The sequence below is a fragment of the Entelurus aequoreus genome, linkage group LG03, assembly GCF_033978785.1.
Source record: "Entelurus aequoreus isolate RoL-2023_Sb linkage group LG03, RoL_Eaeq_v1.1, whole genome shotgun sequence".
In the NCBI taxonomy this organism is placed as follows: Eukaryota; Metazoa; Chordata; class Actinopteri; order Syngnathiformes; family Syngnathidae; genus Entelurus; species Entelurus aequoreus.
The window spans coordinates 31,905,662-31,921,112 of record NC_084733.1 but is presented as its reverse complement, the minus strand read 5'-3'; the positions used below and the strand labels follow the sequence as shown (position 1 = coordinate 31,921,112).

General features: G+C 37.6%; 2 protein-coding genes across 9 annotated transcripts in view; one reads left to right on the top strand and one right to left on the bottom strand.

Annotated features, from left to right (window-relative positions):
- The window catches only part of evla (Enah/Vasp-like a), a 77,577-nt gene extending 71,007 nt beyond the window's left edge, over positions 1-6,570 (top strand). For all 7 annotated transcript variants that reach the window (XM_062041607.1, XM_062041606.1, XM_062041608.1 and 4 more), the window contains 4 exons: positions 172-232; positions 310-367; positions 3,350-3,407; positions 5,958-6,570. In XM_062041607.1, the coding sequence (XP_061897591.1) occupies positions 172-232; positions 310-367; positions 3,350-3,407; positions 5,958-5,995 (215 nt within the window). In that variant the 3' untranslated portion in view covers positions 5,996-6,570. The remainder of the gene's footprint in view (positions 1-171; positions 233-309; positions 368-3,349; positions 3,408-5,957) is intronic.
- A 2,516-nt stretch (positions 6,571-9,086) lies between these two features.
- degs2 (delta(4)-desaturase, sphingolipid 2) overlaps positions 9,087-15,451 on the bottom strand; it is a 45,129-nt gene continuing 38,764 nt past the window's right edge. Inside the window, exon 3 of one of the 2 annotated variants that reach the window (XM_062041612.1) lies at positions 9,087-9,795. In XM_062041612.1, coding sequence (XP_061897596.1) covers positions 9,652-9,795 — 144 coding nt within the window. In that variant the 3' untranslated portion in view covers positions 9,087-9,651. Of the gene's footprint in view, positions 9,796-10,426; positions 10,523-15,451 lie in introns of those variants that run through there. The other variant, XM_062041613.1, reaches the window with a different exon arrangement.

Here is a 15,451-nt window from a genome sequence, read left to right as displayed (position 1 = left end):
GTCCTTCCTACTCATGCCCTCTGGCAATTCGCAGTTTTGTAGTCCAGCTCCACTCAAGTCACGGTCTCCACTTTGCTGCAAATGTTGGATGTCTTGCTGCCCTTAGTCTCCTCTTGGATACGATTCAAGCCGGAGAAAAAGTGTTACAAACCCCCTTTCTTTTCTTGGCAGATGCTTTGAAGAAGCCGTGGGAGAGATCCAACTCTGCAGAGAAGTCCTCGCTGGTCTCCAGGTGTGAAAGCAACATGTGTAGTCAATTAGCAGTGCACACCTTTCAGTAATAACAGTGGTCGTCCTCCTGCCTTGTAGAGTGAGACCTATTGGCAGCACCAGTGACTCAGACACAGAATTTGACAGAATGAAACAGGTTAGTACTCTCCTCTCCTTAGGTTGTTGTGGGAATATGTACATGTGTATGTGTTTACTTTATGTAACCATATCAACATCTTTGCATTGCATTGTGGGCCTTTTTTTCAAATCAGTGCCATTTTCTTGTACCTTTCTCAAACTTAAATTGTAGGTGTTTTCCAACTCTAAATCTGATAACAAACATATTAAACTTTTCTAAACGTGTATTGGTCCATGTCAGCCATCTTGATTTCACTTTTGAGATGGATTGAAAGTAACAGGAGTAAGTTGGGTTTTTTTAGCCTAGAAATAGCAAAATCAGGAATGTTAGCCAAATAGTACTTATGCTAAAGGGATGTTGACGCTAAGCACATTACAGTAATTCAACTAAAACTAGTATTTTAAACAGATAATGGCCGAAGGACTGTACTGCGATTTGAACCATACAGTTAAAAGTGGAATAACCAGAAAGATAAAGGTCCTTTTTGCAGAGGATTTCAATGATGCAACTTCCTGTGAACCATGTGACTTGTTATGGAAAATAGTATGAAAACCCAGAGATTGGGCTGATGCCTGAATTTGAACTAAATACGTTGGGGTAAGGAGTAACTTAAATATGTCAGTAATAAAACATTTCTGAAGGACTGAAATTATTATATTTTGTGGTTCAGTTCAGTTTGAGTTTATTTCGAATATGCATTCAATACAATTACAATGTAATGCATCACATATTTCCAGATGTTTCATTTCAGCACGTCCGAAAAGGAGTAGGAAGAAGCAGAGCTTATTTAATCCTACCCCTTTTAATATCCTGTTTCCTTGTTCTGTGTAACAGAACAGTGAACAAATAAATAAATATACCAGAAGTAAACAAATATTAAATACATAAATAATCATTATCTAATTTTTTTTAAAGGTTCAAGATGTTCATCATAATTGTTCTGTACTTTGTGAACACTTGTAATTTGGACAGTCTCTTAAACTGAATCATATTGGTGCTTTGTTTGATTTCTTTGCTTAATCCATTCCATAATTTAATTCCACATACTGATATGCTAAAGGTTTTAAGTGTTTACGAGCATACAAATGTTTTAAATTAGATTTTCCTCTTAGGTTATATTTCTCCTCTTTTGTTGAGAATAAATGATAAATGATAAATGGGTTGTACTTGTATAGCGCTTTTCTACCTTCAAGGTACTCAAAGTGCTTTGACAGTATTTCCACATTTACCCATTCACACACACATTCACACACTGATGGCGGGAGCTGCCATGCAAGGCGCTACCAGCAGCCATCAGAGGCAAAGGGTGAAGTGTCTTGCCCAAAGACACAACGGACGTGACTAGGAAGGTAGAAGGTGGGAATTGAACCCCACTCGCACAGCCACTCTACCATTCTTGGGTAGCAGGTTATAGTTTGCTTTATACATAATTTTAGTTGTTGAATTTCAATATTTGTGCTTCAATAAGTAAAGTGTTTGTATAATCTCTATATCCAACATTATGTATTATTCTAACTGATCTTTTTTGTAACACAATTAGTGAATGAAGCGCACATATGTAGTTGTTTCTCCATATTTCTGCACATATCTCAGATATGGTAACACTAGAGAGCAGTAGAGAATATGAAGTGATTTTTGGTCTAGAACATGTTTTGCTTTATTCATTATTGACGTGTTTCTTGCTACTTTATGTTGTATATTTTTTACATGAGGTTTCTAGTTCATTTTATCTTCTATTATTACACCCAAAAATGTGTTTTCTTTTACCCTTTCAATATTTACTCCGTCTATCTGTATTTGTGTTTCACTTTCTCTTCTACTGTTACCAAATAGCATTATTTTAGTTTTACTGATTTAAAGATAGTCTGTTTTTGTCAAACCATCTTTTTAATTTGTTCATTTCTTCTGTTATTATTTGTATTATCTTCTGTGTGTTCTCTTCTGAACAAACCACAGATGTATCATCTGCAAATAATACTAACTTTAAGTCCTTTGTAACTTTACAAACGTCGTTTGTATAAAGTTTGAACAATTTTGGTGTTAAATAGTTTTTCAATAACTTTAGAAAATTGTGGAAGTAGAGAAACAGGTCTGTAGTTTGTAAACTGGTGTTTGTCTCCAGTCTTATAAATCGGTATGATTTTTGCTATTTTTGTTTCATATGGGAATTGCCTGTTTGAAATGATAGGTTGCTGATACTGTATATGTTAAAGGTTCTGAAATGTCTTCAATAACCCTTTTTATCGTTATTGAAGAGAGTTGAATGTCGATGTTTGTTTTACGTCAGACTCCATGATCGTTGTTGTTGTTGCTGGCAGTTGTAATATTTGTCCAGATCCTTCATGTCTTTGACAACTAGGAGTCTTGCTTGTGGACCCCATTCACTTTCATCATGTTAGGAAGCGCATACAAGCAAGAAGTGCTTTTTTAAAAAAAAAAGTATTTATTTATTTTTTACAATGTTTAAGGTAGTTTAAATTGTATTTATTAAATAAACAATTAGATAAACGTTGCTAAATTGAAACATATTTGTATATATTTTATTTAGACATTTCATTTCCAAAGGGCACAGATGGCAGTGATTGGATGCATTTGTTATAAAAGTCAAGTAAAGCAGCTGCAAAGACATATGTATATATATATATATATATATATATATATTTATATATATATATATATATATTTATATATATATATATATATATATATATATATATATATATATATATATATATATATATATATATATATATATATATATATATATGTGTGTATGTGTATGTATATATATACGTATGTATATACATATATATATATATATATATATATATATATATATATATATATGTGTGTGTGCAGATGTACTAATTATGATCATTAACTGTACATAATGTAAAAAAATGAAGCACATGTGGAATAATTGTACAATCAATTTGTATGTATTGTAATGTGTAGTCTGCACATGTGTGCCCTTTTTAACCATAACATCTTTTCTTGCAGGAAATTTTGGATGAAGTTATACGCGAGTTACATAAAGTGAAAGATGAAATCATTAACGGTAAGATGCTACAGTACTACTATGATGTGGTATTACTTTACTACAGTATTACTATGATGTGGTGTTACTTTACTACAGTACTACTATGATGTGGTATTACTTTACTACAGTATTACTATGATGTGGTATTACTTTACTACAGTATTACTTTGATAAGGTATTACTTTACTACAGTAGTACTATGATATGGTATTACTCTGATATGATATATTTATATTTTATTTTTTTTGTTTTTGTTTATTTGAAGGACAAAGTGCAGTTACATTAAGAAGGTGGCTGCACCAGATTTAGCACCATGCTAATTTCCATCTGTAGTCCTTTTATGGGACATCTAACATCCACAGGATTGAAAATACACAACAATATTGAAATGACATAATGATAGGCAATTTAAAATACAAGTACAATACATAGAGGGTAATGTGAGTTCCAAATCAGTGGGTTGTCAACTTACAGTATTTTAGCAGCTTCATTTAATGTGCAGACGTATATAAAGTGCAGCTATGCTACAGTATTGTGTGGTATTACTTTACTACATTATTACTTTGATGTGGTATTACTTTACTACAGTATTACTATGATGTGGTGTTACTATGATACAGTATTATATGCTACAGTATTACTATGTGGTATTACTTTACTACAGTGTTACTTTGATGTGGTATTTATTTACTACATTATTACTTTGATGTGGTACTACTTTACTACAGTATTACTTTGATGTGGTATTACTTTACGACCGTATTACTATGATGTGGTGTTACCATGATACAGTATTATATGCTACAGTATTACTATGTGGTATTACTGTACTACAGTAATACTATGATGTGGGGACGGCGTGGCGAAGTTGGTAGAGTGGCTGTGCCAGCAATCGGAGGGTTGCTGGTTACTGGGGTTCAATCCCCACCTTCTACCATCCTAGTGACGTCCGTTGTGTCCTTGGGCAAGACACTTCACCCTTGCTCCTGATGGCTGCTGGTTAGCGCCTTGCATGGCAGCTCCCGCCATCAGTGTGTGAATGTGTGTGTGAATGGGTGAATGTGGAAATAGTGTCAAAGCGCTTTGAGTACCTTGAAGGTAGAAAAGCGCTATACAAGTATAACCCATTTATCATAATTTATCATGTGGTATTACTTTACTACAGTATTACTTTGATGTTTTATTACTGTTATGTGGTATTACTTTACTACAGTAATACTATGATATAGCATTACTATGAAGTGGTATTATATGATACGGTTTCATATAATGTGGTATTACTAAGATAGTGTATCACTATGATACGGTATTATATAATACATTACTATGATGTGGTAACACTATGATACAGTATTACTAATATGCTGTATTTTATGATACTGTATTATACAATAGTTACTATGATGTGGAATACTATGAGAGATTACTGTGATACAGTATTTCTATTATACAGTATTGTATGCTATGGTAATATATGATACAGTATTACTACGATGTGGTAATATGATGCTGTATTACTACGATACAGTGTTATGTTATGGTTTTACTAAAATATTGTATTAAGATTATGTTTTGAAGATACAATATTACTAAAATACAGTATTACTATAATATGGTATTACTATAATATGGTAATGTTATAACACGGCAATACAATGATACGGGATTACAAAGATACAATACCACGTTGTGGTATTACTATGATACAGTATTGCTAAAATTCAAATTACTATGACGTAAAATAACTTAGATACGGTATTGGTAGGATACAATATTACTGTGGTACAGTATTACTATGACACAGCAGTACTTGATAAGCATGCTGACTGATATTAAAAAGTGCAAACCATGAAATGTTTTTGTCTCTTTTCTTGGTTTTCATTCTCTCAAATGTACAAAAAAAGGTCAAGTTCAGAATAATTTTAAAGTCTTAATTCTGCAAATGTCTCAAATTTGGCGGCCATATAACATAAGTGTTTGTGGTTCTATGGTCATCATCACACTTTTCTTCTTCTGTGGAAACACAAATGGTGTGTGATGTGTGTGTGTTACAACAGTGGTCCCCAACCTTTTTGTAGCTGCGGACCGGTCAACGCTTGAAAATTTGTCCCACGGACCGGTGGGGGGCGGGGGGGGGGGTGTATTTAAAAATATATATATATTTTTTTACATAAATAAATACAATCATGTGTGCTTACGGACTGTATCCCTGCAGACTGTATTGATCTATGTTGATATATAATGTATATATTGTGTTTTTTATGTTGATTTTAATAAAAATAAAAAATAAAACTTTTTTTTTTATTTTTTAATTTGTTGTGGTTGGGGGCCACTGTGTTACAACACACATTCACACCCAAAAGTACACAATTGGTCCTGGAACTAAGGTCAAAGTTCACCTGCAATTATCCACAAACCTTATTGACTCCAACACTCGTGATGTAATACGATGACGTCATCAAGCAGGTCCACATTTTAAATAGCTGACATGTTTTCAAGTCTTGCGTCCTCCATGAAGCAGGAAGTAGGAAGCAGGAAGTGTTCACACTTTGCCTTTTGTCCCGTCAGCCATCAGACAAGAAATTGGGCGAATCAGCACATCTTAATCCCGCCTGAGTGACACGTGGGAGGAGTCGAGGGCAAAGACAGGCGCTGACCCCTGCAGGAATGTCCTCTCAATGTTTGCGTGACGACGCCTCACGCCGCCGCTGCGTCACACAGACCTTGTGTTGACATGGGAGTCTGCTGGACAGCCAAGAAGAAGAAGAGGAGGAAGTGATGAAGATGACGTTGGGTGTCAGACTCAGTATGCCCAGTGTTGCCACTTCTTTTCCCTCTTTACTGAAGACAACGCAATTTTTTAAGTTGGTACTGTTTTATTTAAAAGTTGTGCGGACGAGGAAGGACAAAAAGAAACGTGTGTTGTTTGCTTCACTTCATCCCAAACAAGCACAAAATGGCGCCCTCATGATCAAACTGGTGTCAAGCGGCAAAAAAAACAAAAACATTCTTTCCACTGAAAATACATTTTCCACTAAATCCTAAATGGGAATTCATCAGCTGGATACGTTTTTTTTTTTTAACAAAAACGTTTGTTTCTCCATTTTATGTTTGTGACGCATGAACCTTCTTATCAGTTTATTTATTTCAATGACAAAAAGATGCTGCATTTGTTCTCCTGGTTGGTTTCCATGCAGACTTCTTCCCTCTGTGTGTGTGTGTGTGTGTGTGTGTGTGTGTGTGTGTGTGTGTGTGTGTGTGTGTGTGTGTATGCGTGTGTGTGTGTGTGACACCTTGCTCCGAATGGTAGCAAAGTAAAGGCTTCAAAAAAAGTGTGTTTGTGGCAATAAGCAAAGTTGGGCTTGCTCTCAAGCCACATTCTCATTTAAATCTACAAAACAGAAATGGAAGTAAAAAAAGAAAAAAGAACATTTAAAACAAACTCCAGTGTTGGATTTTTCTGCAACACTCGAACGCATCGTGTTTGGAAATGCCGGGACAATACTTTTAACATCTGCATCAGGGGTGTCCAAATTGCGGCCCAGGAGACATTTGTTGGCGCCAAGAATATCGCCGAGATATAAATTAAACCCACAAATAGTAAAAGTGTAAGAATAAATGATTGTGGTGAGAAAAGGCTGACATTTTGATACTATAGACCAGTGATTCTCAAACTGGCACGTGTATTACTAGTGGTATGCCAAAAAGTCACTTGATTAAAGTACAGTGTTTTATTTTCTTATATTCAGTGTTAATGTTACTGTCATGTTAGTGGCTAAAAATAATAAATATACTTGTTAAATAAAACCGCTGCCTTGTTTTTAATGAATACTTAGGCCTACTACGCTACTGTATTATAATGTTGGACATTATGGTGGTACTTGGAGAGCCAAGTGTTTTCTGAGGTGGTACTTGGTGAAAAAGTTTGAGAACCACTGATTCGGCTAATAATACACTTTGTCACTTACGCTGACACTGTTTTTTTTGTGTTTTTTTAATTTACAGTGCATATTTTGATGTTTCAATATGTGGCCCTGAGTGGGAAAAAGTGTGGACACCCCTGATCTGCATGTACACTTTGGTCCAAATCATAACTAAACTAGTTTGTCCTTTCTCTGTTTGAGTTGTTTACTGTACATTTGGGGCAATAATTTCCCCTAAGACAAATATGGCCTAGGATTTATGCCCTAGCCAATTTGAATAGCCATTTCTTTATTAACTGGAAGAAAAGCTCTGACTTGATGTTGGATTATTTAGATCCAAATATAAGATGATCTGGCAACCCGTCTGTTGTACACAAGAAATGACAAAATAATACAGGTTATGTGTTATTATTTTCTGCAAAATGTCTCTTATTTTCAATCGTTGACACAAGTACGACCCAAAAGGATTCCTGTTCTGGCCACATTTAAGCGTTAAAGTGATTTTTAAGCAAGAAAAGCTCTGGACCCCAAATATGGAATGACCTGACTTGACACCGCTTTGTTTTCGGGTCAATATGGTTGTTGTGGCTTGTGCAGCCCTTTGAGACACTCGTGATTTAGGGCTATATAAGTCAACTTTGATTGATTGATTGATTATCGTTTAGCTGGAAACAACACAACAAAGATGTCTTTTTTTTTTTTTTTTTTTTCAAGAAGTCCCATATTTTAGCATTCTAAAGCAGGGGTGTCAAACTCATTTTAGATCGGGGGCCACATGGAGAAAAATCTACTCCCAAATGGGCCGGACTGGTAAAATCACGGCACGATAACTTAAAAATAAAGACAACTTCAGATTGTTTTCTTTGTTTAAAAATAGAAGAAGCACATTCTGAAAATGTACAAATCATAATTTGTTGGGTTTTTTTTACACTTACATGTTGCGGTTAATAGTATTCTATCTTTATTTGTCCTTATTTATACTTTCTGAATAAATGATGTGATAATGTTGATCAGTCAACTCATTGGTGTTCATTTTCAATCCAGATAAAAAAATATCAAAATCCAATTACAGGATGTTATTTATATTGTTTGATCATTTTCCTCAACTGGTGCACTAACATGGGTTTTTTTTTTTTTTTTTTACATATGTAACATCATCTACAAAGATAGAAATAATTGCTATTCTGGCATCCAATGGACACATTTAGAACAGCTGTTTCTTTCATTCAAAATGTTCAGGTTAATTTTTATACTTCGCAAATTCATCCCTCTGGCCGGATCCTGACCCTCGGGCCGTACATTTGACACCCCTGTTCTAAAGGATTCTTGTAATTTTGGGTTACTAAGGTAAGATTTTTAATCAACATACATTTCAAGCTCTGTTGAGGATTTGATCAAAATGTGCAAAATATGTTCAATTATTTTATTTAATCAAATTGTTTCTTGGGTTTATTTTTGAATTTGGTATTCATTATTTGACAAGACAAACAACATTTACAGAGCTGTAAAAGCACAATAGTTTATAAGTTACATTTTCAAAAAATAAAGTTGTAATTTCCAGCTAAAAGATTGAACAAATAAATCATCCTTTAAAGTCCAAATGTAGCGAGAGTATGAATACTTTTGAGTCGAATTGTTGACAGTTTATTTCTTTGGTGTGTGTGTTTCTGAATGTTCTGAACTCCTGTTTCCATGCCTTGTACGTATGGGGCTATTCAGACAGTATGGATGTTGTGCTGATCTAAATGAGGTAAACAAGGACGACATGTTTGATGGCATTGTAAAGATATTTATTATTATTTGTACATTTAAATATTAGCAAAGTGGGTGAAAGGTCAATTGAGAGAGTACTGCAGTCGCGTTACGTCAAGCCCAAAGGTTTAATTGAATCCCATTTGGCCTTCATATGTAACGTTTGAGGGACTCTTGTGAGCTCCGCTTCTTTTTGCATTCAAAGTTGTCACAAGGTTAGCTTGATGGAGGATAAACAACTAGCAGAGCAAAGGAAGAAACATGGTTCCCATGGTGACCATCAACAAACATAAAAGAACACTGAAACAAAACAGTGCATTTTTAGGCCGTCTTCGAACACATTGTTGAATGGATTGGATGAAAATGTAAAAGACCGGACTAATAAATGTCGTCTGGATTTGCAGGACAGGAAGCAATCATCTGGGCTCAGAAGGGATGAAATGTTGGCGTTGATTTTTTTGATAACATTTTATAGAGAAGAAAATATCCAGCGTTGAAACTCTATCAAAAAAAAAAAAAAAAGGACAATGGCATGCAAACCACGGTAAAAAAAAGTCACATTCCTGTTGCTGTTTTCCCGGCTCAGTCTACTCCTGCCTGCCCAGAGTGTAGTCGCGCTTGACCCGGGCGTACGGACCGATGCTGTCGTCGAACACAAAGTCCCACAACACCCGGATCCAGGAAGTGTGTTGGGGCAAACAGTCGTAATATTCTGCTGCAATCTGCTTCACCTGCAACACCCAGGGAGAAATGAGCAGTCATTACCAGGAGAGACCAGGTGGGAAGAACACAATCAACACTTTAGCTATAAAAGTGAATGAACACCCTGATAAGTTCACACTTTGACTACACACTCTTAGGATCCAAAAGGGACCCAATATTAAAAGTGTTAGAAGTCCGCAATACATTTATATTGCCTTTCACTTTTAACACTTGAAATCTTAACTTTAGATACATCCATTGATATTACATTATTATTCTTTAACATTTCATGGCCTTTTAGTCAAAATTAACCTTTATATCATAGGAAAATGCAAAATATGCAATACTTCTACATATATATATAACTGCCCTAGACCATTTTTATCACATTACAGCTGTTTAATGGTGTCAGGTTCAAACACTGAGGACATCTATTAAACAAGACAAGAAGCAAGGAATTAAACAGAGACAGAATTAAATTTGGCTCAATTGAAGAGAGTCGTCTGGACTGTCCTCTTTCTGCAGTCTCACCACGCTCTGACGAATGATTGTACGCCTCCTATTTTATTCAGACTTTCCCTGATTACATGGCAACAGCTGTTTCTAAAGGAAGGGGGTCGTAAACAGGTGCTGCCTTTGGCCACAAAACAGTTCAAAGAAAATGTCGTAAAACAGTTAAACGAAAAGGTCACCTAGAGGGGAGTCTGGTCCTACTTCCTCCCCGCTCTGTAGTTCTCGGGTCAAGACAAAATCTTTCTGTGGATTACAATACATCAAAGAAACAGAACACCTTCATGTTGCTTCCCACCCTACACAGTGGAGTTTTACAAGCCTTCTTTCTTCTTGGTAGGATCAAAGACAGCTTTTGTCTTCACGCCGGGAACTCATGGCAACACAAAGTTTTGTGATAACTTAGATACAATTATTCTGACAAATGGCAGTTTAATTCATTCACGCTCATCGAAGCTCAGAGAGTTATGCTCATGGTTTTCTGGCGCCATCCGGTGGTTAAGGGGAGCACTTACGCCAAAACAGTAACATCTTCAATCGGGAAGGATGAGATGAATTCAGTTTTCATGGCAGATGTTATTAATCCAGCAGGATTACAGTCAGTCATAATGGGAGTTAATGGGGCCGAGAGAGTTCTTGAGAGAAAGTGTGTACACTTTATGTTTGGATCCTAGTCTAACAACGTTGCAATCAAAAAACACAAAGCAAACTTTTGAAGAACTCAAATGAATACAGCTCCTGAAAACATAATACAGGAGTACTAGGCCTGTGCTATATCGGTTTTATCAATAGTTTAACGTTTTTTGTTGCAGACGGCTTAAAAAAAAATACAACTTATTTTCCTAGTATTAGTCCGGCATACAATTTACCCCCAGCAGCTTCCGTCGTCCCCCTTACTTCCGGCACACCTAGCAAAACACGGCTAATTCTAATGCTAATGAAGGCGAGGCGTTTGTTCCAAAGAAAAGTGTGTTGTCGGTACTTTGGTGTTGCGGCAACAGGCGTGGCACAAATGACTGCACACAACAAAGTGTTTCAAAAGGGCAGCAGAACAACAAACGTATTCCTGCATCTGAAACCGAATCCTCTAGCCGAGCGCGGGAAACGCAACTACTTTACAAGGCGAACAAGACCGTAACAACAAACAAACTCCCGCTAAAAAGCGGCTTACTGTGGTGGAACCATTTACACAAAGTATGTATGATGATCAGTGTTCTAGTGCGCTACTTTTGATGTGGTTTTATGTAAACAGAAACATGCAGGACACATCCATCCATCCATCCATTCATTTTCTACCGCTTATCCCTTTACATCCTTATACTAGTTGAAAGCAACAACCAGAACTTAACACAAAAATTTACTTGATATCAAATAGTAAGGGCAACATCACACACATCAGTCAAACACACTCACTACAATCTACCAGGGAAGTCGAAACCTTCTGCTCACAATCCAAACAATACTACCTTTGTGGACAAAACTCCACATCATGTCCGAAACTCAATTGACTTTGTAGTGAAGATCAGAGATCTAAAACTGGACAAAAATAAAACTATAGTTTCATTTGACGTCACTCCCCTGTTCACCTGTATTCCAACCCAGGATGCAGTAGAGACAGTGAGGCAATGTCTACAGGATAGATCCACACTAAACCCAGAACAGATGTGCCTTTTGCTGGAACTTGGCCTTAACGCTACAGACTTTCAATTCATGGGAACGTTTTACCGACAAAAACACGGTTGTGCCAGGGGATTACCTGTATCCCCAATAGTGGCAAACCTTTACAAGAAGGACATGGAAAAGAGAGCTCTGAGCTCTTTTAGGGGAACAGCACCAAGTCATTGGTACAGATATGTGGATGACACATGGGTGGAAATCAGAAGCGAGCACACTCAAGATAAAAACATCGAGTTCACACGTGAGGATGTCAAAGACAGTAAGTTGCCTTTTTTGGACTGTGATGTCCACATTGGAAAAAACAGGGGCCTCCATGTCGGGGTTTAACAAAAACCGACACATACTGATCAAGACCTACATTTTGACTCACACCACCCACTGGAACACAAACTGGGCGTTATCAGAACCCTACAATACAAAGCTGACAATGTTCCCACAAGCCCAACGGCCAAAGAGAAAGAGCATAGGCATTTGAGGGAAGCCCTCAAAACCTGTGGTTACCCCAGCTGATAATTTGTGAAATAAGAAGAACAGAGTGGATGAGGAGGAAAAAGGTAACATGCAAATATATTGTCATTCCATATGTATTAAGTCTATCTGAGAAACTCAGAAGAATTTTTAACCTTACACTTCAAATCAGGCAACACCCTGAGACAGAGACTGGTGCATCCTAAAGACCGGACACCCCACACCCACAAAAACAATCTGGTGTATGCTATCCAGTGTAATGATGAATGCAAGATTCATATATTGGGGGAACAAAACAACCACTAAGTCGACACATGGCACAGCATAGACGGGCAAACTCTTGAGGCCAGGACTCAGCGGTCTACCTGCACCTCAGGGAGAAACAGCACTTCTTTGAGAACAAACATTTACAGATTCTGGACAGGCAGGACGAATGGTACGAAAGAGGAGTGAGGGAAGTCATATATGTTAAGGTTGAAAAACCATCCCTGAACAGAGGAGGTGGTCTGCGACACCATCTTTTTCCCACATAAAACACTGTCTTTTCGACCATTCCGTAAAGACTCTGCAATTTAGCCTCCAACAAATAACAGGAGTTAGAAACATTCTGGTCACCAAAGATGACCAGAATGCTATCTGTGCCATTTGTTTACAACAGAATGGAATGCTTACGTGGGGGACTCCGACTATTTAGGACTGGTAGTTGTCGATCCACAGCGATCGTTCTGCCACACAATACCTCAATGCTAACGAGGGGAAATTACACTTCAACGACTGCCGTTGGTTTTGACAGTTAGGATTGCAAGTTTGCATTAAAACAGTTGTTTTTCTCACAACGATAGGGCGAAACCATCCTTGCCCAGGCACACAGGCTGGTTTTTGGAGTATTTTGGGGGTTTTGGCACCAGCCGCTGGACTACATCTGACCAATCTAAGTCTAAGACTAGATCTGACCAATCTAAGTCTAAGACTAGATCTGACCAATCTAAGTCTAAGAGCACAAACTGATGAAGCTTACACGGATGAGCAGCAAAACGTCTTCTAAGACAAACCAAACAGTCCAGTTGCGATTGATTGAATGCCTTGAAATGTTGCACTGTGCACACTCAGCTCTAATAAACATCTCTCAACTGCATAAGCCAGATCATTTATGAAAGAGTAATTCCTTTATTAATTCACTTAACCTTTTTTGGTAAAGTAATTAGGAACTATAATTAATTACTTTTTAAAAGTAATTTTCTGAACACTGATGATGATACCATGTATGATAAAAAAGAAACACAGTGGAGAACGATCACTAAAGCAGTCGCTCTGCACACCGCCAAGATGTGAATGAAAAAGCCACTTGACTTAGTGAAACTATTGTCTTCTCAATGTTTTACTTGATTCATTTTTCACATACAATGTATAATACGACGTCTTATTTACAGAAGTATTTTATTCAAGCGTAACTATTGCTTCCCAGAGGAAGCTCTTAATTTAGCTCTTTAAAAATTATTCCATAAAAAAAGTATTTTAAAGGTTCAATTAATATTTGAGAGCCTAAATATTGGTCTAAAAAGAAAAATATTGTTCAAACTATAATTGTGCTCAGAGCCAGATTCAGTGTCATTTCAATCTAATAGTTTTTCATCAAATAAAAGTAAAACTTGTTTTGAACTATCTTTGTCATTTGTAGTCATTGGTTTCTTTAAAAAGTAGGGGGGAAAAAATCGGGAAAAAAATCGTAAATCAAATTGTTTGTAAAAAAAACTTGTTTGTAAAATATCACCCGGGCCGAAGTAGCACCTTGGTTTTAGTACTATGTTTGCCCGGATATCATTCCACATAATGGAGTGTCCAAACTCAGTCTCAGCTTTTTTTATTGACTGCAAAATAATCAACCATGGGGCCAAACAAAGTTGCGAACATCAGCAATTTGGTAAAGAGGGTGTGAAACTATTAAATTCAAGAAATAACTCGAAGTACAAAGGTGGTGTCCGTGTGGCTCTCTCCTCCGTTTCCATCACCAAGAAGAGTCTTCAATAAAAGGTAAAAGGGATGTCAATTGTACATTTGTTTTTTGCATATAAATATTTAGTTGCTATATAATGTGTTCAAAATTTTGGCTTTAACAGATCGATTGATTGACCTTATATATTAAGGGAAAACTTGCTTCAGTTTTCGCGGGGCCTCCTCCCAGTGGGACGTGCAACGAGGACCTCCCTAGGGAGACGCTCGTGAGGCATCCGCACGAGATGCCCGAACCACCTAAGCTGGCTCCTTTCCAAGCGAAGGAGCAGCGGCTCTACTCCGAGTCTCTCTCGGGTGACTGCACTTCTCACCCTATCTCTAAGGGAGATGCCAGCCACCCTTCTGAGGAAACTCATTTCGGCCGCTTGTATCCGCGATCTTATTCTTTCGGTCATTACCCACACTTCATGACCATAGGTGAGAGTAGGAATGTAGATAGCTCGGTAGACCGAGAGCTTTGCCTTCTGGCTCAGCTCCCGTTTCGTCACAACAGTGCGGCAGAGAGACTGCAATACTGCCCCAGCTGCTCCGATTCTCCGGCTGATTTCCTTCTCCATCTTTCCCTCACTCGTGAACAAGACCCCGAGATACTTAAACTCCTCCACCTGGGACAGAGTCCTGTCCCCTACCCGGACTGTACAAACCATCGGTTTCCTGCTGAGAACCATGGCCTCAGATTTGGAGATGCTGATCCTCATTCCAGCCGCTGAACACTCGGCTGCGAACCGATCCAGTGAGAGCTGAAGGTCACGAACCGAAGGTGCCATCAGGACCACATCATCTGCAAACAGCAGTGACGCAACCTTTAGCCCCCCGAGACGTATACCCTCTCCGCCATGGCCACGACTCCGCCTAGAAATCCTGTCCATGAAAATCACAAACAGGATAGGTGACAGAGCGCAGCCCTGGCGGAGACCAACCCCCACTGGAAACGGATCCGACTTACATCCAAGCACCCGGACACAACTCTCGCTTTGGTTGTACAGAGATTGGATGGCCCTCAACAGGGTTCCCCTC